Source organism: Hippopotamus amphibius, chromosome 1 (genome assembly GCF_030028045.1).
Source record: "Hippopotamus amphibius kiboko isolate mHipAmp2 chromosome 1, mHipAmp2.hap2, whole genome shotgun sequence".
Lineage (NCBI taxonomy): Eukaryota > Metazoa > Chordata > Mammalia > Artiodactyla > Hippopotamidae > Hippopotamus > Hippopotamus amphibius.
The window spans coordinates 120,724,809-120,752,676 of record NC_080186.1 but is presented as its reverse complement, the minus strand read 5'-3'; the positions used below and the strand labels follow the sequence as shown (position 1 = coordinate 120,752,676).

Below are 27,868 nucleotides of genomic sequence, written 5' to 3'. Positions count from 1 at the left end.
GGTGAGTAAATCTCTACTTCCATAGAAATGCACTCTTGCTCTAGTAGATGCTGTGGAGCCACCAGTGTACCCCCTTCAGGACAAACATGAGTGCTCCCTCAGCCTGAGGAAGTGTTGGCTGCTGACGGCTCACAGACACGTCCCTCTCCAGGCACTGCCTTCAGTGGGAGAGTTGCTTTGCCCAAGCGGATATCCCTTCCCTGAGAAGAGCACATACCAAACGTGTGAGTAAACAGTATGTCCCATTACCTAGTTTAGGAAGCCTCTGAAGGGTTATCCTAGCTCCAGGACTCTCTGTGAGTTTGATTAAATCCTCTACTGAAATTGCATCACAGTTAAACCTCCCCCTCTCCTCAGTCCTGCTGTTCCTGAGAGCACCCCCAGGAAACCTTCTGCATGCAGGTGTCCAGCTGAGTGTGTTTCCTTAGAAGTTGACCTATGACACTCATCTGTAAAAAAAAAATAGCCACTTGACTTGGACAAAGCCATCCTCAGTAGCAGCAACCTGCTGTAGTAAACCCTCAAATGCACACTAGAAGCAAGAGTCCTACAATAGCGTGTCCAGGCCACAACAATGAAAAGGCAACCACACAGCATACAAGAAGCTCCACGTTGGGAATGGATGAAGATGTGATACATATATATAAAATGAAATATTACTCAGCCATAAAAAGGAATGAAACAATGCCATTTCCAGCAACATGGATGAGATTGTCATACTAAGTGAAATAAATCAGACAAAGAGAGACAAATATCACATGATATCACTTATGTGTGGAATCTAAAAAAAGGGTACAAATGAACTTATTTATGGGATGGAAATAGAGTCACAGATGTAGGAAACAAACTTATGGTCCCCAGGGGGAAGGAGGGAGGGATAAACTGGGAGATTGAGATTGACATATACACACTACTATTTATAAAATAGATAGCTTATAAGGACCTACTGTATAGCACAGGGAACTCTACTCAGTACTTTGACATAGGTGGCAAAAGAATCTAAAAAAGAGTAGATATATGTACATGTATAACTGATTCATTTTGCTGTACACCTGAAACTAACACAACATTGTAAATCAACTATAACCAAAAAAAATTTTTTTTAATTAAAAATTAAAAAAAAAAAAGAGCTCCATGTTGAACCATATGTATGGGCCACTGCACACTAATGAGGTGAAAGGCTCTTGTGGTCATTCCCTAATTCCTAAAGCCAAAGGTTTCTCACACATTGATTTGTTCTCCCTTTCCATAACAATTTTTCCTTTCATACTTATCTTCTAACAAAGGTCCCAGTAGCCTTTATTAATTCTTTTCTGAATTAAACTTTTTATCCTCAACTATGGACATCCTTAGTTAGACCTTCCATTTTATTTAAAATGAGTGAAAATGTATGCTAAAATTTATTTCATCCTTGTTTATAAGTTATAGACTTCAGCTGGTTTTGTTTGAAGTTACGGCTGTTCTCTAGGTTCAATACAGAGAAAGTTCCTTTTTCTATTTTGGATTTATCTCAGTGAGATGACTATGAAATATTTCTCTCTACCATTTCCCCAGAAGTTCACTCTGGTTTCTAACAATGTTTCTTTTCATATAAATTTTGGAATGCCTGGTTGCATTTTCCCCTTTGCCTTAGAAAATACACAGATAAAAATAAGATTAGATACAGATAACATGGATGTTGTGAAAATTTTGATTTATCCTTCACAAAAAATAAAGAAACCAAAACTATCAGCCTTTTTTTTTTTAAGGCATACAAAGGCCTGTTTTATTCAATGAGTGATCTATGTAATTGCTGAGGGCACTACGTACAAGCAAGAGGGGGAGCACCTCTTTCTTGGTGTCTTCCTCCTTGGACAGAGCCTTGATGATTTCCTCCTTCTCGGTCTGGAGCCCCTCTTCACCACACTATCGTGCTTCCCTGGTCTTAGACCTGCGGGCCTCAGCCTGGTTGGCCTGAAGCTTCTTGCAAGCTTTATCTGACTTTAGCTTGTGGATATGTTCCATGAGAACCCACTTGTTTTTGAACACATTACCCTTCACTTTCAGGTACAGGCAATGGTCAATCTTAGATTCGCTGTATCTTTTAAGCAACCTATGTGGAATTCTTATGCTTCTCATCCCCCTCATCTAGGTTACCCTCTCAGGCATTCAAGCTTTGGCCATACCCTTTCACTTACCTATGCCTATACACCTGCCCTTCCAGTAGGCCAAGGTGTTTTTCCAGCTTCCAGCCCGGGAATGGACAATCACAGGCTTCCGGATGATCAGCCCATCTTTGATCAGCTTCCAGAGATCTGAGGGGAGTTGGCATTGAAGATTTCATTCATCTCAACAACGTCCAGCCACACCTTCTTTCTGCCACAGCGAAAGACACTGAAAGCCTGAGCATACTCATGGCTGTGGCCACAGTGGCAAAAGGAAAGCCAAAGTTATCCATTGATATTCATGGATTAGTTAGGATCAAATGTGGCTGCAAGGGACAGAAAATTCAAGCGAACAATATCTTTAAGAACATGTAGCTGTATTTCTCTCTCTTGTGAAAAGACTGGAAGTAGGCAGTTCAGGGTTGTATGATATCTCATTGTATCAGGGACTTGGCTCCAGTTTCCTCTTTTTTTGGGGGGGGGGGGGCTTGTCTTTGCTTTTTTTGTTTTCTTTTGGTCTTTACCGTGCTTGGTCCTCATTCCAAAGGTCATCCTGTTCTCTGAGTTGGTTGCAAGAGGTCTTTCCATCAATTTCACATTTTAGCTGACAGTAAGGAAAAAGGAATAAACCAAGCACACTCAGCACACACTGCTTCAGATCCGCTTTGCAGAAGCTGTATGCTGCATTGATCAGACCTCAGTCACATAACCACAACCAGCTAAAAGGGTCCCCAAGAGATGAAGTTCTATTCTGCCCAGCTAATAATTGTGTAAGTTTTTCTAGAGGAAGTGCAAAATAGACTCTGGGAGACAACCAGTGGTCTGTGCTATATAACTGCATTTGGTAATTCATCTATTTAGGCACATAAATATACAGTTGGTAACTTGAATAGGTCACCTGGAAATAACATTGTTCAAAGACCATGAGTATTTCCCTTAAGACACTTCACATGCAAATTAGAGATCATACTCATTTTGAATATTTCCCTTCTAAAGCTGCATCTGGCATTCTCCCTGACATGGAACTGGTTGTGTATTGAAGATGGGCAGAGTTGTAGGTAGGTCAATAATTGCCTCTGTATTAGAGCAGAACCAAATCATACCTCAGGAAGAATCTGGGTCCTCACTACGATATTATCAGCCTCTTGGGAACAAACCTAAGAGTCAAACAATAGTCCCTGACTAGATTTCCAAAAGTCACAAGAAATTTAAAATGGCAAATTCCATCTACAGCTCCACTGATTATTAAAGTTACTGCTCTGCATTTAACAGATAATATAAAACTGTCATACATGTGGTGTACGTTAGAGTACATAACCTGAAAGTCTCTGCTGCTAAAAAAAAAAAAACGACTCGTTAGTTCAACATAAACAATATTATGGGAGACTTAGAGTCTACTTATTCCTGTAGATTGTATAAGATCTGCGATTGAGTTTGCCAGAACATCAGAGAGCTGCCCGGGTGGACCAGATCCTGCATGTTGTGTATGGTTACTTTCCCTATTTTTTGTTTTAGGCTTGCATGATCACCTTACTTTAAGAGACATAAAACAAATAGGCCTGTGAACCTCATAAAGTTTACTGAAAGAATACTCCTTGAGAACACTTTTCATTGCACCAAATAGTTTCTTCTCTATAAGAACTGATGGGAGAAATTTCCTTGTGACCTCAGGACCTCATACTTTTCCTTAACAGCTTGTTTGTCTGCTTCTTCTAGACACTGTGAATGTGTAATTGATCCTGTCTGAACCATTTCATAGTCCCCTAATAATCAATGACCCCACATATAGCCTGCATATATGGTCTCATGGCACTTGCTTTTTTAATTTACTCCATTCTTGCCTTCGTCTTACTTACACGCCATATATTCCCTCAGATTCAATTCTTATATTTTCATTGATATGTCTTTAATATTACGTGCAAGTTTTTGTAAGTGGTTTTCAATTAGTTTTAGAGATAACAAGTTGTGAATTTAAGCATGGGTTTCTAAGCTGCTTGACGATTTGGGGGACTTAACACTTCTAATTTTTGAATAATAATGAGGATGCTGAACCTGTTTTAATCTCTACTGCCATTCAGCGGTAAAATATAGAAACTTATCCCAACCTGCAGTCTTTGATGATTACAAAATCTCACGTTTTCAACCAGTGTTTTGATGTTGCAGATACTTTGATTCTGTTCCTAGACAAACAAGTATTGCACATGATATTACATTTTCTTACGTTTTTTCCTGAGAAGGAACTACTCATGGTGCAACCCATCATCCCGTTTCACTCATTACGCATTTTCCAATTTTTATTTTGTTGTGCTATGTTTTGCCTTTGGAATCTTAAGTGCAGATTGATGAGTTAATCATTCTCCTCCATTACGGCTCGTGGACATCATTTGCTCAAGAAGACTTCCTCTGTGAAATATTTGATTTCTCTATCCCCATATCCTTCTCTTGCCCACATTCTCATATATACATATGTTATCCTGCTAGGTGTTCTTACAAAACGTGGTATTGTTTGATGTATACAACTTTAACTTCCACAAATAGTATTATCCTAATGCTTCCTCTATTAATATTATTTCATTCAGCACTCTTTAAAAGACCTTCCCCGTTACTCTGTCACGTGTGTTGCTTCTATCGATACCTGCTACATAAAATCCCATAGAGTGCATCTACCGTATTTTACTTAGGTATTGCCATAGAGATGAACATCTAGCATGCTTCCAACACCTCACTACCATAAAAACTCTGTGATAAACATCTCTACATATATCCTCTCTTGGAGCTGGATAGACATTTTCCATTACACATATTCAGAAGTGGGATTGCAGAGTCAATACGTACATTATTAGGCAAGTTACTACCGCAAACTCTCCAAAATTACCATCACCATCAGTGCATGGGGATTTCCATCTATTTCACAACCGTGCAAACACTAGGCTGCTGCAGCTTTTTAGTGGTATAAAATTAGATCTTGTCTTAATTTGCACTCCTATAACTATCAATGAGTTTAAGTGCAACTTTAATTTCAACAAAAAGTACTATGTTTCTTTTTCTTTTTTTTCTTTTTAAGGAGGGTGAAACCAGACCTACTGGTTTTATTTATTTATTTATTTGCTGTGTTGCTGCACACGGGTTTTCTCTAGTTGCAGCGAGCGGGGGCTGCTCTTCATTGTGGGGCTCGGGCTTCTCATTGTCGTGGCTTATCTTGTTGCAGAGCATGGGCTCTAGGCACACAGGCTTCAGTAGTTGCAGCTCACGGGCTCTAGAGTGCAGGCTCAATAGTTGTGGCACACGGGCTTAGTTGCTCCGCGGCATGTGGGATCGTCCCAGACCAGGGATTGAATCCGTGTCTCCTGCATTGGCAGGCGGATTCTTAACCACTGCGCCACCAGGGAAGTCCCTGGAAATTTAACTTAATTAATAATTCTCTGCACTAACAGATCATAACAATATTCTGCCATGTTATAAGCTACTAACTTTCTAGTATTGCCTTTTGCATTTAGGACTTTATTCCACTGTGAATAAACATTTACTCTTCTCTTTCAAAAATGATTTAGATCTATGTAGTCATTTATTCTTGCATACAAAATAAAAAAATAGGTTTACTAAGTGCCTAGAAAATTCCAGCTAGAATTTTGACTAGGAATTTACTGACGTTATAGAATAATTTAAAGATAATTGTAATTTCTTGTAATAACTTCTTCCATACAAATCCTATTAATCAGAAATACTTCATGATCTTAATAGTTTTTAAAATGGCTCTGAAGAATATTTGTGTATTCTCTCTTTTGCTAATTTTTAGCTATTCTATAGTTTTTGATGCTATTATAAATAGTATCTTATTTTACTTGTTTGTTACTTATATTTTTTTAAAAGTTGATTTTTTAATATTTTTGTGTCCACATTCCTTGCTAAACTTTCATGTTAGCTCTAATGGTTCACTTTTTTTTTTTTTTTTTCCAAGTCAAAGGGGCGTTTATTCATTTTTAAAATATCCTCACTGAGTCTGGCCTCTTGCGGTTTCTGTAGCTGGATCACTCATAGCCTATTCATCAGCCTGCTGAACAGTTCCTTTTTCAGAAACATAGATACCATCCAAAAATTTTCTGATATCCTTGTTTTTCACTGTTGTGGCTTGCTGAATTAAAGCAGCTGAATTTGACACAAGTTCAATGTCGTTTCCTTCAAGAATCAACTCATCTTTCTGGGCTTGAGAAACTGAACAGGCAACGCCTGGCCTCATCAGAACCCTGCGGATGTATTTTTCACCCAAAAAATTTCGGATTTCAACAAGGGAACCATTCTCCTGAATAACAACGTTGATGGGGAAGTGAGCATACACAGACCTCATCTTGTAACGGAAGCCCAGTGTAACACCCTTGATCATGTTCTGTACATGACTACAGATAGTGCGAACAGTCGCCAGTTCCTTTCTGTTCCCCCACCATTTGTCAACCCGGAGCCTCTTCTTTTTCTTTCCAAGGAGACTGAGTTCTACATTGATGTGATTGAAATCCCTCCGCAGGGTGCCTCTGGGGCCCTTCACGATAACTGTACGTCCCTTCAGAGTAATGTCGACATTTTCTGGAATGTCGACAGTCTGATTGCTGAGAATGGTCTTCATTCTCGCAGTAGATGCGGCAAAGAGCACTTTTTATTCTATTAGTTTTATAGGTAGAAATCATATCATCTGGAAGAATACCTATTCTCTTGAAATCCTTTCAGATTTTATTTATGTTAATTTTTATCTAGATAATTCCTGAGCTCTCTTTTTAGTCCCAAATATTTTACTTATTTTTTTATTTTCTTCTATATCACATGATCTTCAAATAATATTTTTTCTTTTATTTCTCTTTTAATCCCTCACTTTTCTTGCCTTACTGCATTAACTGGGACTCTTAGTATTCTACTGAATGGTGAAGATTATAGTAGGCAGACAACTTGTATTTGATTTTCACTGGAATGCTTTTAAATAATCACAATTAAATTTATCTCATGTAGGCTGTGGATAGCTACATTTGACCATACAGTGGAAGTTTCCTTTTGTTCTGAGTCGCTAATGTTTTATCAGAATGGACATTTAAATATATAAAATGCTTTTCCTATACTCTGGAGATAATTTTATGGTTTTATTTCCTTAATCTGTTAAAGTAAGGGATTCTATCAAGTGATTTTTATTGGTAAACAAACCTCGATTTCTCTGGATAAATCTTACTTTACATGGTGCTGGTTTCTGTTTGCAACTATTGTATTTGAGTCTATACATAGATAATTTCTGAGTAAATATACATAAATCAGATTAGCTAATAGCTAGTATTTTAATATTTGTTTTGTTTCGTTTTCTGGAAAAAATTGTTGCTGGCTTGGGTGTAATGAAAATAGTGAGTGGCTCCTAAAATTAGTTGGGATAATTTTCCTTCCTTTTCTCTACCTAGAACAATGTGTGTGAAGCACGATTACCTGCCGTTCCCTGTAGTCTGGATCTAGGACCTGCACAACTAGTAAGAAATTTGACTACTTGTTTATTTTTCTTAACAGTTACTTGTTTGTTCGGATTTTCTCCCTCTTCTAGGATTTTTAAATAAAATTTTACCTATAACAAGTGTGTCAATATAAACTATATACAGCATTTTCTTATTTTTAACTTCTATATTACTCTGTAATTTGTCTGCTTTTCTAAAATTTATTACCCTTTTCAGTAGTTCTGAGAGACATTTTAATATTTTTATTAATTTTCTCCAGGAGTCTTCCTTAAGTGTTGTTAGTCACCTTTATCAATTTTTTGGTTTGCTTTTTTTTTCACTTTTATTACTTTTAAATTAAATTTCTACAGTTACATTTTTATTTCTTGTGCTGTTATTTTTCTAGCTTCCTCAATTAAAATCTTAGCTCATATGTTTTTAGTCTGTCTTATTTACAAATAAATAGTTTTAAATCTAAATTCCCCTGTATGTGTCACTTTAGAATCATGTATGAATTTCTACCTGAACTTTTTATTTTTCATGTAGCAAAAGAGGATGTGTGCCCACCTCTGTACAAACAATGCATGGCAATAAGATTGCAAAGCCTTGTCCTTAGTGGCCACTGTTTAAAAATCCAGAAAAGCAGAAAGTAGAATGGTGTCAGTGCAGATAGTCCGTGTCTAAATTCCATCTTAAACACCGAGGTGCTGAATTTACAAATGACCACAGAAAACTGAACAAAGCATAAATAAATCACTTCTGAGACGTGTAGACCACAACAATTATCAGATTCATCAATGAAGGTTTCTAGGTCCCAAATCAAAGTCACACAGAAAATGGATTTCAAAGAAAGAACGGCTAACACTAATCTCCTGGATACATAATATAGACTGGTTTTTCCTTCATTCTTGCTAAACTCCCTCCTATTCTGTTACCCCTGCCTAAGATGAAGCATAGTTTTGTGTGTAGCTATGGCCAGGGATCTTTTAAGAAGAAATTCTCTTTCCTGTGTTTCCTAGAATTGTACATCTCTGTACTCACAAGTTCTATTTCATCTTCTTTGGCAGCACTGAGATATTTCCTATAAACTTGCAGCTTACTGTGGACTTGGTCAGTTAAACTTTCCCTCATGTGTGAATATGAAAAGGATTTTTTTAAGATCATCACAAATAAGATGATCAATAAAATGATCAGTAACTAAAGAATACATAATCAAATGACTATTAATAATAAGCGTAAATATTTATAAATGTGATGATGCAATGATGTGTTCAATCTTCTCTCATTTACAAAGCTAACTATAGCCATCTGGTCATATATCTGGATTTTCCTTAAAGAAAAAGAATCTGGGACTTCCCTGGTGGCACAGTGGTTAAGAATCCACCTGCTGATGCAGGGGACACGAGCTCGATCCCTTGGAGAAGATCACACATGCCTGGAGCAGCTAAGCCCATGTGCCACAACTACTGAGCCTGCACTCTAGCGCCTGCGAGCCACAACTACTGAGCCAGCATGCTGCAATTACAGAAGCCCACACACCTAGAGTCATCGCTCCACAACAAGAAAAGCCACCACAATAAGAAGCCCGTGCACCACAACAAAGAGTTAGCCCCCGCTCACCGAAACTAGAGAAAGCCCTTGTGCAGAAACAAAGACCCCATACAGACAAAAAAAAAAAAAGAATCTTATACATGCCATTAAAAAGTTTAGAACAAAATTAAACTCTAATTAATAAAATACTAACTAACATACACTTTTACTATTCAACACAATTTCACACTTTAAATATCTCATCTTTCAACTTAATCAAGTTACTTTTACATCAAGGAATGAGGAGATGGAACCTAGATGGGTGGATCACCATAATCCAGCATTTTACATGTTTTTGCAGATGGAGCCACTTTGTCATCACTGCCCTGGTCTTCTCAGTGTAATTACAAACCCGCCTCCCATTTTACATTAGGCTCTTGACCCTTCCTTGAGGAGATTCTCCATAGTGGAAACTTCTATCCCCTCACTTCCTGCCCACTGTGGCTGAGACAGTGTTTGTTAGGAAATCCACAGGAATGTACAACAGAAGAGAGGAAGGCTCTATATTTATCTTATGCTGAAGTTGATATAGCCCACTTACAGGGCAAAGAGGGAATTTTTTTTTTTAATCTTTTTTTTTTTTTTTTTTGGCCATGACATGCGGGATCTTAGTTCCTAGACCAGGGGTCAAACCTGTGGCTCCTGCAATGAAAGCCTGTTGTCTTAACCACTGGATGGCCAGGGAAGTCCAAGGGAGAAATAATTTTCAGAGATTTTATAGAGAATAACTTGGTAAACAGAAAAGCTGGGAAAGAAAGTCTAAAAAGATTTCTGAAGTTTGACTCTGGGTGATTAAATATAGACATGAAAAATATAAGCTTGGAGGAAAAGATTATTCAATGTATTTTAAATACCTAGAGACCCAGCTGCTTCTCACACATTTTAGAACCACTCTCAGTGAATACGTTTAACACAAAAATAGTAAAAGTTAATTATGTGATGAGTTAATGAATTGATGAAATAGTGAACAACAAACTTACTGTGTCAGGAGTAAATCCAGGGAAAATATTTTGGATTTTGACTAACTGTTATAACCACGGCATTTCATGGTTTATTCAGTGCTGGTGGTAGATTGTCCTCTCATCCCTATGAAAACTCTGAGAATGTGTATTTTTGTCTCCATATAACTAAAGAAAACAATGAGGATTGGGGTGCTTTCCTAAAGTCACTCACTTACACAGCAGCAGGACCAGCACTTTGATTCCTAATCAATGGTTTGTTAGAAATATATGAGAAGAGTCCAGGAGAGGGGTTGATCCAGATGCCATAGTTAATGACAGTGTAAGAGTTTAACAAGGTGAAAACACATTTAAGAAAAAAGCAAAAGGTCAAGAATCCAGTTTTAAAGAATAGAGGAAAAGAAGAAGGAAGTGAAGAGAAATGTTTCAAGTAAGAATAAAAATTAGCCAAGAGTCCCCTGCAGTCCATGTACATCAGAGAGGATGCTTTCAGTCACAAATGAGAGAAAAATCTAACTGGCTGGGCTGAAAAAATACAGGGATTTTATTGAATGACATAACTGGGAAGCCCAGGGTCACTCAGGCTTTAGCTACAGGGTAATCTGGACTCTTCTGTGGTTAGTTGTCTCTGCCTTCTTTTTTTTTAAAGGTTTTGTTGTTGGTGATGTTGTTTTCTGTTCTAATGAAGTATAATTGACACATGAAAATTTTATTTATTAAATGTATTTTATTTATTAAGTGTATTTTTTTAATTGGGGTATAGTGGTATTGTTGCTTTACAATGTTGTGTTAGTTTCTGCTGTACAATGAAGTGAATCAGCTATATGTATACATATATACCCACCCCCTTGGACCTCCCTCCCACCCCCCCATCCCACCCCCCATCCCACCCATCTAGGTCACCACACAGCACCGAGCTGAGATCCCTGTGCTATTTAACAGGTTCCCACTAGCTATCTGTTTTAACATGGTAGTGTATATATATCAATCCCAATCTCCCAATTCATCCCACCTCCCCCTCCCCGTGTCCACACATCCATTCTTTACATCTGTGTCTCTATTCTTGCCCTGCCAATAGGTTCATCTGTACCATTTTTCTAGATTCCACATATATGCATCAATATACGATATTTGTTTTTCTCTTTCTGCCTTACTTCACTCTGTATGACAGACTTTAGGTCCACCCACATCTCTACAAATAACCCAGTTTTGCTTCTATTTATGGCTAAGTAATATTCCATTGTGTAAATGTACCACATCTTCTTTATCCATTCATCTGTCGATGGACATTTAGGTTGCTTCCATGTCCTGGCTATTGTAAATAGTGCTTTGATGAACATTGTGGTACACGTATCTTTTTGTTGTTTTTGTTGTTTTCCCCCAGATCTGTATTGGAGTATAATTGTTTTACAATGTTGTGCAGTTTCCACTGTACAACAAAGTGAATCATCTGTATTTACACATACATCCCTGTTTCTCCTCCCTCTTGAGCCTCCCTCCTCTCCTCCCTATCCCACCCCTCTAGGTCATCACCAAGCATCGAGTTGATCTCCCTGCTCTATGCAGCAGCTTCCCACTAGCCATCTTTTTTACATTTGGTAGTGTATATATGTCTATGCTACTCTCTCACTTCGTCCCAACTTCCCACTGCCCACACGTGTCCTCAAGACCATTCTCTACATCTGCATCTTTATTCTTGAACTGCCCCTAGGTTCATCAGTACCATTTTGTTTTTGTTTGTTTGTTTTTAAATTCCATATATATGTGTTAGCATGTGGTATTTGTTTTTCTTTTTCTGGCTTATTTCACTCTGTATGACAGATTCTAGGTCCATCCACCTCACTATGAATAACTCAATTTTGTTACTTTTTATGGCTGAGTAATATTCCATTGTATATATGTGCCACATCTTCTTTATCCAGTCATCTGCTGATGGACATTTAGGTTGCTTCCATGTCCTGGCTATTGTATATAGTGCTGCAATGAACATTGTGGTACATGTTTCTTTTTGAATTATGGTTTTCTCTGGGTATATGCCCAGTAGTGGGATTGCTGGGTCATATGCTAGTTCTATTTTTAGTTTTTCAAGGAACCTTCATACTGTTCTCCATAGTGAGTGTATCAATTTACATTCCCACCAACAGTGCATGAGGGTTCCCTTTTCTCTGCACCCTCTCCAGCATTTGTTGTTTCCAGATTTTTTGATTATGGCCATCCTGACCAGTGTGAGGTGATACCTCAATGTAGTTTTGATCTGCATTTCTCTAATAATTAGTGATGTTGAGCATCTTTCTATGTGCCTCTTGGCCATCTGTATGTCATCTTTGGAGAAATAACTATTTAGGTCTTCTGCCCATTTTTAGATTGGGTTGTTTGTTTTTCTGATATTGAGCTGCATGAGTTCTTTGTATATTTTGGCAATTAATCCTTTGTCTGTTGATTTGCTTGCAAGTGTTTTCTCCCATTTGAGGGTTGCCTTTTCATTGTGTTTATGGTTTCCTTTGCTGTGCAAAAACTTTTAAGTTTAATTAAATCCCATTTATTTTTGTTTTTATTTTCATTACTCTAGGAGGTGGGTCAAAAAAGATCTTGCTGTGGTTTATGTCAAAGGATGTTCTTCCTATGTTTTCCTCTAAGAATTTTATAGCATCTTGTCTTACATTTAGGTCTTTAATCTACTTTGAGTTTACTTTTGTGTAGGGTGTTAGGGAGTGTTCTAATTTCATTCTTTTACATGTAGGTGTCCAGTTTTCCCAGCACCACTTATTGAAGAGGTTGTCTTTCCTCCATTGTATATTCTTGCCCCTTTTGTCATAGATTAGGTGACCATAGGTCCATGGGTTTATCTCTGGGCTTTCTATCCTGTTCCACTGATATTTCTGTTTTTGTGCCTGTACCATACTATCTTGATCACTGTAGCTTTGTAGTCTAGTCTGAAGTCAGTGAGCCTGATTCCTCCAGCTCCGTTTTTCTTTTTCAAGGAGATACTTTGTTTACATATACACTGGCAAATGAGCAACACAATCAAGCTAAATAATTATTCATCACCTCATGGAATTAGCACTTTCTTTTCTTTTTTTCCTTTTTGTGGTGAGAATATTTCAGATCTACCGTTTTAGCAAATTTCAATGATACAATGTGTCTGCTTTATTGCATGTATGATCTCAACCTCAGGCTTGCTTCTCTTGCTCTGGAAAAACAGCTGTAGCTGTTGCCAGCTTTATATCCCACACCATAACATCCAGGACCAGAGAGAACATCTCTTTCCCCTACCAGCAACTCAAGAATCAGGCTTCTTATAAACTGTGCCACATAAGAGCAAGTGCTTCACCCTGAACCTGAGCAAGGATGTGTAGGATCTATATGATGATTGACTTAAGCTATAGGTTACCTGTCCATCCTTTAGCACCTTGACAAGGATGCTTGCTCAGGATTGCCTTAGGCTGATCAGAGCCCATGTCTACAGATGAGGGTGGAGTCAACCAGCCAAACACCACACAGCAGCTGTGCAAGAGTGACAAGGTGGATCAGAACCTAGAGAAACAATAGCCAGTGTGGTGCAGGTAGGAAGATTGCAGCAGCCCCATTGTTTGCCTTCCCTCCCCCCATATCTTCCACCTTTGCCCCCTCTCCCATCATAACTTTGTTTTTCAAAAACAACCACCTGCACTTTATCCTTCCAGATGTTCTCCTCGCCTTGGGCCTCTTCTCTCAGCCCCCTAACCAATTTAGAGCTAAGTCCCATTCCACAAGTTCAGCCCAAATAAGTTACTGTACTAAGAAACTAAGACAGAAACAACAATGAAAACAGTAAACTATAGAATCAAATTAGCAAGGAAAAAATTTTCCAGCTCAGAAGACAGTGGTAATCTTTCTCTCCCCACTACTTTATACTCAATATGTCCCTGCTACATTGTAAATGCTTAAGAATTATTTGTTGATTAATTAAGGAATCCTAAAATAATTGAAATCTAGGCATGGATATCTCAACTCACATTGCTATTTGGGGTCATTAGTCATAAAGAATTGATTTTCACTATTCTCCAATTCTGCATGTGCTAATTGGCCTACCTGCTAAAATATACCTGTAACCATCACATCAATACTCACAATGCTTTCACAGTCATTCATGGACATGTACAGAGTGGAACAAAATACCACCCACCTCATGAATTCCCAGATGAGGTTGCACAAGATGACGCTCTGCCTTCTTGTTTCAGTTCTCAAACTGTAAACGTGTCCTTTTCACAGTCTGTTTAGTGCCACATTTTTTGTGTGTGTTCTTTGTTGGTGATGTTGCTGTTTAAAATGGTCCTAAAGCAAAGTACTAAAGTGTTGTCTGGTGTTCCTAAGCACAAGGAGGCTGGGACATGCCTTGTGGAGAAAACACATGTGTAGATGAGCTTTGTTCAGATGTGAGTTGTAGGGTGGTGGGCCATGAGTTCAGTGTGAATGAATCAACAGTGCAGTAAATCCAGGAAAAAAAGAGGAGAAATTCACTGATCTGTATGTGGAGTCACTCCAGAAAGTGCAAAAGTACCATCTATAATGCTATGATCAAGATATGGAAAAGATGGGGAAGGAGCTAGATTTGTGGATTCATGAGATGATAACTGGTTTTTCCTTGTTGGTTGGTTTTTAAAAATATAGTGGACACTCGAGGTATGGGAGGGGGCGGGGGGTGAAGGGGAAACTGAGACGAAGCAAGAGAGTAGCACAGACATATATATAGTACCAACTGTAAAATAGTCAGTGGGAAGTTGTTGTATAATAAAGGGAGTCCAACTCGAGGATGGAAGATGCCTTAGAGGACTGGGGCGGGGAGGGTGGGGGGGACTCGAGGGCGGGGAGTCAGGGAAGGGAGGGAATACGGGGATATGTGTATAAAAACAGATGATTGAACCTGATGTACCCCAAAAAAAATAAAAAAAATAAAAAAAAATTCAAAAAAAAAATATATAGTGGACAGCACAGCTGAAAGCCAAGAAATGTATGATCTTATTACCCAGGAGCAAGAAAAGGTTAAACGCTTCTTCGCTGGTGTTTTATTATAAAGAAATAATGCATATAATTTAAAACACTGTTTGGAAATTTTACATATATATAGTATCTTTAAACAGAAACACATAAAACAAGGCTATGTATTCATTAGTTGACAAAAATGTTATGACCAGAAGCTCACTGGAACCTAACCCCGTCTTTCTCCAGCAGCAATTTCTCAGTTTTCACTAAATCACTGTTTCCAGTGACTTTAACAACATCTGTGAATAGCAAGAATGTGTTCTATGTAATCCCCTTGCCTTGCTCTCACTTCAGTCCTCAGGATCAACACTCTTGTCCTCTTTTCTTGACCATCTTCTTTTCTCCCCCACTTCCTCTCAGGTGTCACCCACATTAGTGCTTCTCAAATTTCAATGCACCTATGAACCCCCTGCTGATTTGGCTAAAATGCAGATTACGACTCAGGAAGTCTAAGGTAAGGTGCAAGATTCTATATTTCTAACTAGCTCAGCTCCTCGTCCATGAACCACCCTGAATAATAAGGGTCTACATTCTGCCTTCCTCTTTCTGTTTAGAATACGTGAAGCAACACTTTCACCCACAATAAGTCTCTGGAGTTAAATAACAAGAATGGTCAGAGGTAAAACTGTGTTTCTCCCCAGGGGCTCAGCGAAATCACTAAGGAACTAGGAAAGTATGAAGTTTCTTGGCCAAGTGAGAAGACTTAATCAGAAAAGCATCAGATGTCTCGACTACTCCAAAGATGGCAGGTAAAAAACAGAATTTTTAAAAGGCTATAAAATTGGCATAAACTTAACACAGATTTTTACTGAGAACATATTACATGAAAGTAAGATATTTTGCCAGGGATACCTACAGTAAAAAACACATGGACTTTCCTCTCAAGAAGCTTAAAAATTAGAAGGGGAAAAGAGAACTAAATAGTGGCCACAAAGGGTCTGAAGTGAGGAGGAGATTTAGCAAAGTCCAGTCAAATTGTGATGGGAGTTCAGACGAGGCAGAGACAGCTTCCACTCGTGAATCAGGGAAGGCCCTCTGGAGGGAGTGACATATGAAGTAAGCCTGATGACCCATTCACACTTGAATACACGAAGGTCCCTAGGACTTCATTCCATTCAGAATTTAAATTTTGAATTTTAAAGACCCATAACCCAGGTTAGAACAACAAATCCTGTAAAATTACATTTATCTTATATTGACATTGATCATTAAGCAGAAATAAACAACAACCAAAACAGGTGTACAAGGAAAGCGGAAAGGCCATCACCACCGAGTTCTGTGTGGATGTGTCCTGAGCTCCTGGGCTGCTGGGATTTCATTCCAAAGGGATAAGACCACTTAGAAGTTCACAGTGTGTCCTGATGAGAACAGAGATGGAAGTTACTACACTACATGGGGTGGAGGTGAGAAATGAGGGGTAAGAGGGAAGGGGGCTGGGAGGGGGAGAACTGAGGAGAGAGACAGAGAAAAAAGTTAAGCAGACAAGTGGGGACTGGGGCAAGGGACAGGAAAGATGGACACAAAGAACTCACCAGCGCTTCCTAAGCCAAAACGCAAGAGCTATCAGGAGCACCAAGGGCACGATCACTGCCAAGACAATCCAGCCCACGGAGCTCTGAGGATCTGTGGGTGGGGGTGCACACGGGGTGTCGTTTCAAACCCACCCCCTGTTTCACTGCATTGCCCTGTTCTTCCTTTGTTATCTGAGTATCTGCCTCACCAGTCTCCTTCCTCCCTATTTCTTCTCTCATCCCTCCTCAGAGATGACTCCATCTACCTGCAACATCTTCCTACATCTGCAGTGCTCTCTTTTTCCAACTCCCATAGTTCTTATTTTTATTTCTACATGTTTTGGGTCTAGAGTCCCCAGAATCCCAAATTTTTCATCTGGCTCTCCTGCTCTGCTTGAGGACCACCTACTCCCATTCCCAGCTGGGCCCCAGTTCTTCCTCACCCCAGTAGAGGATGATGTCCTGGCCTCCTAGACTGCTGTGTCTCACCCGGCAACTCAGGCCCGATGCCTCACTGGCTTCCACATCCAAGGAACTCCGAAGATACCATGTCCCATCAGCATTAGGCAAGACATCACTTCTCTGAGCGCCCTGTTGCTCCTGCTCACCCCGCATCCACACCACCCAAATAGGCTTTGGGTAGAATCCAGAGACGTGACAACCCAGCATCAGACGGCCAGGGCCAGGATCAGGGCCAGGAGACAGCCAGGCTTCTGGTCTTACTGCAGAGGACAGGAAAGATTTCAGATGAGGAATCGAATGCAGACTCAGAGGTTCAGATCTTCACATCAGTTTAGATGGACACACTTTTCCCACCTCTAGGAATCTGTCACCCATTATCCCCTCTCCCTCTTGGCTGCTTCTTAGGAAGATAAGAAGGTGTGATTTTAGAACAGAAGATTCATGGAGGAAGGGTGCAGGACTGACCTTGTCGCTGGAGATCTGCCTTCCCTGCATCAAGAAGACCCAAGAGGAAACATGGGCAGGTGTCACTGAGCATATTGCATGTTTCTTCCCTGGCGACTTCGTAGTAATTGAGTAGGCTGCTGACCTGCTGAGCCCTCCTTCCACCCTCTGGAGCGGGCACCCATGAATTGTTCTGGAAACTCAGCGACTCTGATCCTTGATAAGCAACCTGTATAAAACCTACTGAGGCTTCCCCAACATGCAGCTCACAGCCTCCTGCTACCTGCACCTCAAAGGGATCTGGGGAAGAGGGGTTGTAAATTAAAGAGGCATAAAAAGGATATATGTATAAATACAGCTGATTCACTTTGTTGTACAGTGGAAACCGGCATAACACTGTAAAACAGTTATACTCCAATAAGGATATGAAGAAAAAAAAAAGAATGAATTGAATTACTTTTTTACCTCATTTTGCCTAGAAGCTAGAAAAAGCAAGAAAATGCATTCTCCCCTATAGCCTCCATCCAAAAAGGATGCAGCCCTGTCAATACCTTGACTTTTGATCTCCATAAATGTGCAGAAATAAATTTGTGTTCTTTCAAGCCAAAAAAAAATGATAAAATGAATCAAAAGATGATGGAACAAAGGCAGATCAGTTAGATGATGGGTGATGCCTTAGAAGGCCAGGGCAGGGAGAGCGAGAGGGAGTCACGGAAGGGAGGGGATATGGGGATATATGTATAAATACAGCTGATTCACTTTGGTGTACCTCAAAAGCTGGTACAAGTGTAAAGCAATTATTTTCCAATAAAGAGCTTGAAAAAAAAAGATGATGGAAGCAAAAGAGAGAAGTTTAGAAGATTTGAGGAAATGAAGCAAGATTGATTTGATCAGAGGTTCAAAGAAAGGGGAATTAGTGGTAAGTGGAGATAAAGGAAGAAATGAATGACATAAGGAAGAGGACAAAGTGTTTGGAGAGGGCAACATAAATGTTGTGGGCAAGAGAATCAGGAAGGACTTAATGTGAGACAGTGGGGTTATAATAATCAAGAATGAATGGAATGCAATAGGTTGCTTTGAGTATATAGACAGAGTTTGCTGAAGAGATTGAGTGGGGGAGAAAATCACACTTTAAGGAGTCAATCAAAGAATGAGGAAGCTGAGGGTATCTGGTCAGAGGCCAGGGAAAGGGGCTGTTACAAGTGATCACTGATGGAAGATAATAAAGCATAAGGCTGCAATCAATGAGAGAGGAGTCTGTAAGCAGCAGAACCTTTTGAGGAATCAGGGCCTGGATTATATTCCTGCTCAAAAGTATATAATTGCAGTTCTATGCTGGGGAGAGGTAAGGTTCAGAAAGGAGTGCAGGTTGTTTATTAGAGGAATAAGAAACTCATTGAGACACACACACACACCTCCCACCATAGCCCCAATCCCCACTGAGGGAGCTAAACTTACATTCAAGCTGCCATTGACTGGCATGGTCATGATGTCCTTGAACAAATGCAATTAAGTTCATGCGAAAAAAATTTTGCAGTTCCATCAGCTGCTCATTGCTGAGGTTGCCCTTGGACCAAGGCCACCGGTAAATGATTGTGTCAGAGCTGCTGTCCCAGCCATGAGTCTGCAACTCACCTAACCAGCCTGAGCCCGCATTTTGTACCCAGGAACGGTTGTAAAACAGAAAGCTCCACATGATTTGGAAGGAGATTGGCTCCTGGAAGCCTGTGGGAAAAGAACAAAGAGAGTGAGAAGGGGCGCTGGGAAGGAGAGAGACAGGAGAAACCAAGGTGCCAAAGAGGGGAACTCAGAATTTGGAGGAAAGGCAAGAATCTCAGCAGACATTTGCATGGCCCAAAAGAGCATAGGGACCTGGAGTCAGAGATACTCAGAATGGAACTGGGCCGACACCCAATCTCCAGGTTGGGGAAACCACCCCATACACACACACATACACACACACACACACACACACACACATACACACACACACCCCTTCTTTCAGCCACTGGGCAGTTGCCAGAGTTCTTACCATCCACACTGTTACCACCTGGGAGGAGAGCCAGGAGCAGTGGAAGTTGCAGAAATAGCATCTCATTTGCAGATGTTCTTTCTCTCAGAAAAGTTGGTCTTTGATTTCTGTTCTAAACAAACTTACCCCACAACACCTCTGTTCTGACTTCCTTCTCCTATCAACAGACAAACCTTCCCTTCAGTCACCATCTAAAGGAAAGAAAATCTGCTCCTTCGCTAAACCCTGCACCACCTACTCAGATGCTTATTTCCCTTCCAGTTCTGACTCTCCTCTCTGACTTCCAGCTTTTCTTCTTGTCACCAGCTTCTAACCTTTTCAACTTTCCCTAATTTAACTGCTATGGAACAGGTCTTATGGGGTGTTGAAAAGTCAATATACCTGTAAGGCCTTTTTTTCTCATTCATACAGTAAATGCATGAAACTAAATGCCTTCCCAGCAACCTACCTAATATTCTTATGTCCCTGCTCTGTTCTGTCTCTCTGTCCTTCTCTTGCCCTTTTGAATACTTTCTCAAATATTCTCTTCCTCTTTCTCACCCTCACCCCACCTCATTCACGTCTCTGACTTCTCATTGGTTCCTTTATTAGCTTTTTCAGAATCCCCTATGATTTTCCTAAGAAACAGTATAAATTGCCACATATTTTTCATTATTCTTAGGGAATAGCCAGTAGTCACCACAGAGACCACAGAAACATTGAAACATATAAAGAAAACCCTCCCCCGTTCGACTTGCATTGATATATATATTCACTCACCAAACAGCCACTTAGCACCTGCCTGAACCTAAGCATCTGTTACACTTGTGAACATACAGTGGTTGACAGCGCGATCACTTTATTCCAGGGCCTTTTAATTTCCTTGGGAAAAAAGACACTTAAAATGAAAATTGTAAATCTTGGTGTGCTGAGACATTATAATGTATAAACGCTGGACAAAAAAAAAGCCTGCTTGAAACGATGTTTTCCAAAATGGTGACCCTTAAGTGTTTTGTTTACCCACAGGATCTTGACTTCAGAGGTTGCCTTGTGATGTTAGAGCTAGAGGCTGTTTTTAAAAAACATTGAACTGAGTAAATGTGCAGATCTCATTGGCTTTATCCAATGATTCATGAATTGGTCAGCATCCCACCTAGCAGCTAGAAGGGCACTCAGAAGAGCAGTACAAAATGGAAGGTTTCGATAGGAAGAAGGGTGGGGCAGGGGAGCTATTTATCAAAAGGAAAGAAAGGAGAGAAAAAAAGATGGCCGCGAAGTAGAGAGACGTGGAGTGCATCCCTCTCCACAGATGCATTGGGAATGCACGGAAGGACACAGTCATTCCCACAGAGAACCAGCTGAACACCAGCAGACGGCCTCGGACACCAGAAAGGGCTGCGGAGAACCTGACATAGCCGGTAGGGAGGCATCTACGAGGGCTCAAAGAGGGTGAAGCGGCGGAGCTGTGGCAGACGGGAGGGAGTGAGAAACATACGGAGGGTCCGCAGCGCAGCTCAGCATTCCCGGACCAAGACATCGATCCGCGGCTGAACGGAGGGTCCAGGAGCGGGAGCGTGGGAACCGGAGAGCTGGTTCAGGGGGAGAAACATTGTTGCCGGTAGGGTGACGGACCGAGAGGACAGGAGGGAGGAGGTCCGCGGAGAGGAGTGCCGATCCCTGAGAGCTGCCCAGCCATGATGGCGGCTGGAGGCTGCAGGCTCCAGGGCGGGGGGGAGGAGCCGCGCGCATAGCCTCTCTCTCTCTTTCTGCGCCTCTGCAACAGGCAGCGGAGAGACGCCCTGCGGGGCCACAGAAGGCGCTCAGGGATAACAGGCACCCTCAGGCGCTCGGGCGGAGCTAGATTAAAACTCCTTGCAACGCCAGCAGCAGGGAGGCTGCCGAGAGAAAAAAAAAAAAAAAAAAAACCAGCATCAAAAAGAAAAAACCCCGAGAGAGGCCCAACTCTAAGACTTTCTGTGTACGCCTGAGCCACCAGCGCCCTCTGCAAAAGGCACCTCCAAGCCTGACTGAAGCAACAGTGCGCCACTGCTCACTCCCTCCCAGGAGAAGGAGCCACTATTGCACCCTCTCCCTCCCCACACACCGAGGCTTACAGATGAACAATAAAGGAACCTCTGCTGGTCACAGAATAACGCAAAAAAAAAAAAACCCAAGGCAAGGAAAAGGACACTTACAGCTGAGACGCTAAGGAAACAGAAATAGTAGTATCAATACCTATTGAACTGGTCCATTCGGGGATCAGCTCTGGATTTTTTTTTTTTTTTGATTTATTAAATACGATCTTAGCCCTAAGGGATCTACAAGTTTTACAACATAATTTTATAAGGATATTTTTTACTCTTTTTTTTCTTTTTTGCCTTTTAAAATACTTCTATATCTCGCTAAGTTTTTGGTAGTACGGACAAAATATCTTTCATACTTTCCTTTCATCCCTTTCTTTTATACACTTCTATTCCTTTCTTTTTCTTTGCATATTTCCAACCACATTACGCTCTTCTGTTCCCCTTTCTTCCAGCCATTTTAAGTGTATTTTATCTTAACATACTTATAAGCAACACTATCGGTCTGCTCAGACTCCTTGCTCTATTCTCCAGATGATGCACTGCCTTGGTACTAATATTAGGCTTTTGTCTTTATCTTAGTTCTTAGTACAGTTGTCTAATTACATTCTGAGAATCTCCATTCTCTCTGGTGGTACTCCAGCTCATTTCTATATTTGATCCTAGCTTACAAAATCTCCCTGGATTGATGTTTGTATGTGTAGGGTGTTATTTGTTGTTTGTTTGCTTTTGCTTTTGTCTCTGATTTGTTCTGTTTCAGTTGTCAATTTCTACTGGGTTTCTCTCTGAATATCTGATAGCACACTGGGGTTCTGTCAGGTCTTTCTAGAGCCTTATGTCCTAACGGATTCAATAATTGTGTGTCTTATACATGTATGTGTTTCCTAGACTGAATATTCGTCTAATCCAATACTTGGACATTAGTCTGAGGCTTGGACAGTCTTCTATAAACACCTCTATCACCAGGACAAGCAACCCCAAAAGCTTGGACAACCATGAGGAAACAAAGAAACACCATGCAGGCAAAGGAGCAGGAAAAAAACCCACAAGACCAAATAAATGAGGAGGAAATAGGAAAACTGCCTGAAAAAGAATTTAGAGTAATGATAGTAAAAATGATACAAAATCTCGATAACAAATTAGAGAAAGTACAAGAAACAGTTCATAAGAACTCAGAAAAACAAACAGCAATGGATAACAAAATAACTGAAATTAAAAATACTCTAGATGCTCTAACCAGCAGAATGACTGAGGCAGAAGAACGAATAAGTGAGTTGGAAGATAGAATGGAAGAAATAAACGCCACAGAGCAGGAAAAAGATAAAAAAATAAAAAGACTAGAAGACAGCCTCAGAGACCTCAGTGATAACCTTAAACGTACCAACATTCGAATTATAGGCATCCCAGAAGAAGAAGAAAACAAGAAAGCGTCTGTGAAAATATTTGAAGAGGTTCTAGTGGAAAACTTCCCCAACATGGGAAAGGAAATAATGAACCAAGTCCAAGAAGCACAGAGAGTCCCATACAGAATAAACCCAAGGAGAAATACACCAAGGCACATATTAATCAAACTAACGACAATTCAACACAAAGAAAAAATATTAAAAGCAGCAAGAGAAAAGCAACAAACAACATATAAGGGAAAACCCATCAGGATAACAGCTGACCTTTCTACAGAAACTCTGCAGGCCAGAAGGGAATGGCAGGATATACTGAAAGTCCTGAAAGAGAGAAACCTACAGCCAAGAATACTTTACCCAGCAAGAATCTCATTCAGATTTGAGGGAGAAATCAAAAGCTTCCCAGACAAGCAAAAGTTAAGAGAATTCAGCACCACCAAACCAGCCTGACAACAAGTGCTAAAGGAACTTCTCTAAGTAGGAAACACAAGAAAAGGAAAACACCTACAAATACAAACCCAAAACAATTCAGAAAATGGTCATTGGAACACACATGTCAATAATCACTTTAAATGTAAATGGATTAAATGCTCCAACCAAAAGACACAGACTGGCTGAATGGATACAAAAACAAGACCCTTCTATATGCTGCCTACAAGAAACCCACTTCAAACCAAGGGATACATATAGACTGAAAGTGAAGGGATGGAAAAAGATATTCCATGCAAATGGAAGTCAAAAGAAAGCTGGAGTAGCAATACTCATATCAGACAAATTAGACTTGAAAGTAAAGACTATTAAAAGAGACAAGGAAGGACACTACATAATGATCAAGGGATCCATCCAAGAAGAACATATCACAATGGTAAATATCTATGCCCCCAATATGGGAGCACCTCAATACATAAGGCAAATGCTAACAGCTATAAAAGGGGACATCGACAGTAACACAATTATAGTGGGAGACTTGAACACCCCACTTACATCAATGGACAGATCATCCAAACAGAAAATAAATAAAGACACACAAGCTTTAAATGACACATTAGACCATCTCAACTTAATTGATATTTATAGGACATTCCATCCAAAAACGACAGACTACACGTTCTTCTCAAGTGCACACGGAACATTTTCCAGGATAGGTCACATCTTGGGTCACAAATCAAACCTCAGCAAATTCAAGAAAATTGAAATCATATCAAGCATCTTCTCAGACCACAACGCCATGAGACTAGATATCAATTACAGGAAAAAAACTGCAAAAAATACAAACACATGGAGGCTAAACAATTCACTATTAAACAACCAAGGAATCACTACAGAAATCAAAGAGGAAATCAAAAAGTATCTAGAAACAAATGACAACGAAAACACAACAACCCAAAACCTATGGGACGCAGCAAAAGCAGTTCTAAGAGGGAAGTTTATAGCAATACAGTCCTACCTTAAGAAACAAGAAAATGATCGAATAAACAACCTAACCTTACACCTCAAACAACTAGAGAAAGAAGAAGAAAGAAACCCCAAAGTGAGCAGAAGGAAAGAAATCGTAAAGATCAGAGCAGAAATAAATGAAAAAGAAAGGAAAGAAACCATAAGAAAAATAAATAAAACTAAAAGCTGGTTCTTTGAGAAGATTAACAAAATTGATAAACCATTAGCCAGACTCATCAAGAAAAAAAGGGAGAAGATGCAAATCAACAGAATTAGAAATGAAAAAGGAGAAGTCACAACGGACACCTCAGAAATACAAAACATCATGAGAGACTACTACAAGCAACTATATGCCAATCAATTGGATAACCTGGAAGAAATGGATACATTCTTAGAAAAATACAATCTTCCAAGACTGAACCAGGAAGAAATAGAAACCATGAACAGACCAATCACAAGTACAGAAATTGAGGCAGTGATTAAAAATCTCCCAACACACAAAAGCCCAGGACCAGATGGATTCACAGGCGAATTCTATCAAACATTTCGAGAAGAGTTAACACCTATCCTTCTCAAACTCTTCCAAAATATTGCAGAAGGCGGAGCACTCCCAAACTCATTCTATGAGGCTACCATCACCCTGATACCAAAACCAGGCAAAGATGTCACAAAAAAAGAAAACTACAGACCAATATCACTGATGAATATAGATGCAAAAATCCTCAACAAAATACTAGCTAACAGACTGCAACAGCACATTAAAAAAATCATACACCACGATCAAGTGGGGTTTATCCCTGGGATGCAAGGATTCTTCAATATATGCAAATCAATCAACGTGATACATCATATCAACAAATTGAAGGATAAAAACCATATGATCATCTCAATAGATGCAGAAAAAGCTTTTGACAAAGTTCAACATCCATTTATGATAAAAGCTCTCCAGAAAATGGGCATAGAAGGAAATTACCTCAACATCATAAAAGCCATATATGCAAAACCAAAAGCCAACATTGTTCTCAATGGAGAAAAACTGGAAGAATTCCCTCTAAGAACAGGAACAAGACAAGGGTGTCCACTCTCACCACTGTTATTCAACATAGTTTTGGAAGTGTTAGCCACAGCAATCAGAGAAGAAAAAGAAATTAAAGGAATCCAAATTGGAAAAGAAGAAGGAAAATTATCACTCTTTGCAGATGACATGATACTATATATAGAAAACCCTAAAGACTCTACCAGAAAACTGCTAGCACTCATTGATGAGTTTAGTAAAGTAGCAGGATACAAAATTAATGCACAGAAATCTCTTGCATTCCTATACACTAACAACGGAAGAGCAGAAAGAGAAATTAAGGAAACTCTCCCATTCACCATTGCAACCAAAAGAAGAAAATACCTAGGAATAAACCTGCCTAAGGAGGCAAAAGATCTGTATGCAGAAAACTTTAAGACATTGATGAAAGAAATCAAAGATGACATAAACAGATGGAGGGATATACCATGTTCCTGGATTGGAAGAATCAACATCGTGAAAATGACTGTACTACCCAAAGCAATTTACAGATTTAATGCAATCCCGATCAGATTACCAATGGCATTTTTCACAGAACTAGAGCAAGAAATCTTACGATTTGTATGGAAACGCAAAAGACCCCGAATAGCCAAAGCAATCTTGAGAAGGAAAAATGGAGTTGGTGGAATCAGGCTTCCTGACTTCAAACTATACTACAAGGCCATAGTGATCAAGACAGTATGGTACTGGCACAAAAATAGAAAGGAAGATCAATGGAACAGAATAGAGAACTCAGAAGTAAGCCCAAACACATATGGGCACCTTATCTTTGACAAAGGAGGCACGAGTATACAATGGAAAAAAGACAGCCTCTTCAATAAGTGGTGCTGGGAAAATTGGACAGCAACATGTAAAAGAATGAAATTAGAACACTTCCTAACACCATACACAAAAATAAACTCCAAATGGATTAAAGACCTACATATAAGGCCAGACACTATCAAACTCCTAGAGGAAAACATAGGCAGAACACTCTTTGACATACATCAAAGCAACATCCTTTTTGACCCACCTCCTAGAATCATGGAAATAAAATCAAGAATAAACGAATGGGACCTCATGAAACTTAAAAGCTTTTGCACAGCAAAAGAAACCATAAACAAGACTAAAAGGCAACCCTCAGAATGGGAAAAAATAATTGCCTATGAAACAACGGACAAAGGATTAACCTCCAAAATATACAAGCAGCTCCTTCAGCTTCATACCAAAAAAGCAAATAACCCAATCCACAAATGGGCAGAAGACCTAAATAGACATTTCTCCAAAGAAGACATACAGATGGCCAACAAACACATGAAAAGATGCTCAACATCACTCATCATCCGAGAAATGCAAGTCAAAGCCACAATGAGGTATCACCTCACACCAATCAGAATGGCCATCATCACAAAGTCTGGAAACAACAAATGTTGGAGAGGGTGTGGAGAAAAGGGAACTCTCCTGCACTGTTGGTGGGACTGTAAGTTGGTACAGCCACTATGGAAAACAATTTGGAGGTTCCTTAAAAAACTACAAATAGAACTACCATATGATCCAGTAATCCCACTCCTGGGCATATACCCAAAGAAAACCATAATCCCAAAAGAAACTTGTACCATAATGTTTATTGCAGCACTCTTTACAATAGCCAGGACATGGAAGCAACCTAAATGCCCATCAACAAATGAATGGATACAGAAGATGTGGCATATATATACAATGGAATATTACTCAGCTATAAAAAGGGATGAGATGGAGCTATATGTAATGAGGTGGATAGAACTACAATCTGTCATACAGAGTGAAGTAAGTCAGAAAGAGAAAGACAAATATTGTATGCTAACTCACATATACGGAATCTAAAAATGGTACTGATGAACTCAGTGACAAGAACAGGGAAGCAGATACAGGGAATGGACTGGAGAACTCGAGGTATGGGAGGGGGCGGGGGGTGAAGGGGAAACTGAGAAGAAGCGGGAGAGTAGTACAGACATATATATACTACCAACTGTAAAATAGTCAGTGGGAAGTTGTTGTATAACAAAGGGAGTCCAACTCGAGGATGGAAGATGCCTTAGAGGACTGGGGCAGGGAGGGTGGGGGGGAATCGAGGGGGGGGCGTCAAGGAAGGGAGGGAATATGGGGATATGTGTATAAAAACAGTTGATTGAACCTGGTGTACCCCCCAAAAAAATAAAATAAAATAAAATAAAAAATAAAAAAAAAAAAAAAAAAGGAAAGAAAGGATTATTTTAGGCCAGAACATCTTCTTTTCATGGGAAAAGGAATGGCAAGAT

General features: G+C 39.8%; 2 protein-coding genes and 1 pseudogene across 2 annotated transcripts; all 3 read right to left on the bottom strand.

Annotated features, from left to right (window-relative positions):
• Positions 1 to 1,743: 1,743 nt before the first annotated feature.
• On the bottom strand, positions 1,744 to 4,404 carry LOC130837900 (60S ribosomal protein L19-like; annotated as a pseudogene).
• A 1,676-nt stretch (positions 4,405 to 6,080) lies between these two features.
• On the bottom strand, positions 6,081 to 6,781 carry LOC130848872 (60S ribosomal protein L9-like). The gene has a single exon (XM_057727250.1). The coding sequence runs from the start codon at positions 6,760 to 6,762 to the stop codon at positions 6,184 to 6,186; it is 579 nt and encodes a 192-aa protein (XP_057583233.1). The 5' UTR covers positions 6,763 to 6,781; the 3' UTR covers positions 6,081 to 6,183.
• An 8,416-nt stretch (positions 6,782 to 15,197) lies between these two features.
• Positions 15,198 to 20,221, bottom strand: CD1A (CD1a molecule). Its single transcript, XM_057746671.1, has 6 exons — positions 19,621 to 20,221; positions 19,047 to 19,313; positions 17,610 to 17,888; positions 17,126 to 17,404; positions 16,704 to 16,794; positions 15,198 to 16,529 (listed from the first exon to the last, which is right to left on the bottom strand). The coding sequence occupies exons 1-6, from the start codon at positions 19,679 to 19,681 to the stop codon at positions 16,487 to 16,489; spliced, it is 1,020 nt and encodes a 339-aa protein (XP_057602654.1). The 5' UTR covers positions 19,682 to 20,221; the 3' UTR covers positions 15,198 to 16,486.
• Positions 20,222 to 27,868: the final 7,647 nt, after the last annotated feature.

Bases quoted from the DNA above. Each gene is read 5' to 3' on its own strand.
- LOC130848872 (XM_057727250.1), bottom strand. From the start codon at position 6,762: ATGAAGACCATTCTCAGCAATCAGACTGTCGACATTCCAGAAAATGTC.
- CD1A (XM_057746671.1), bottom strand. From the start codon at position 19,681: ATGCTATTTCTGCAACTTCCACTGCTCCTGGCTCTCCTCCCAGGTGGT. The intron at 16,795-17,125 runs GTGAGGAAGAAC...CCCCACCCACAG, and splicing joins GGACATCATCCTCTACTGGG to ATCCTCAGAGCTCCGTGGGC. The intron at 16,530-16,703 runs GTGAGTTCTTTG...TGTTCTCATCAG, and splicing joins TTTTGGCTTAGGAAGCGCTG to GACACACTGTGAACTTCTAA.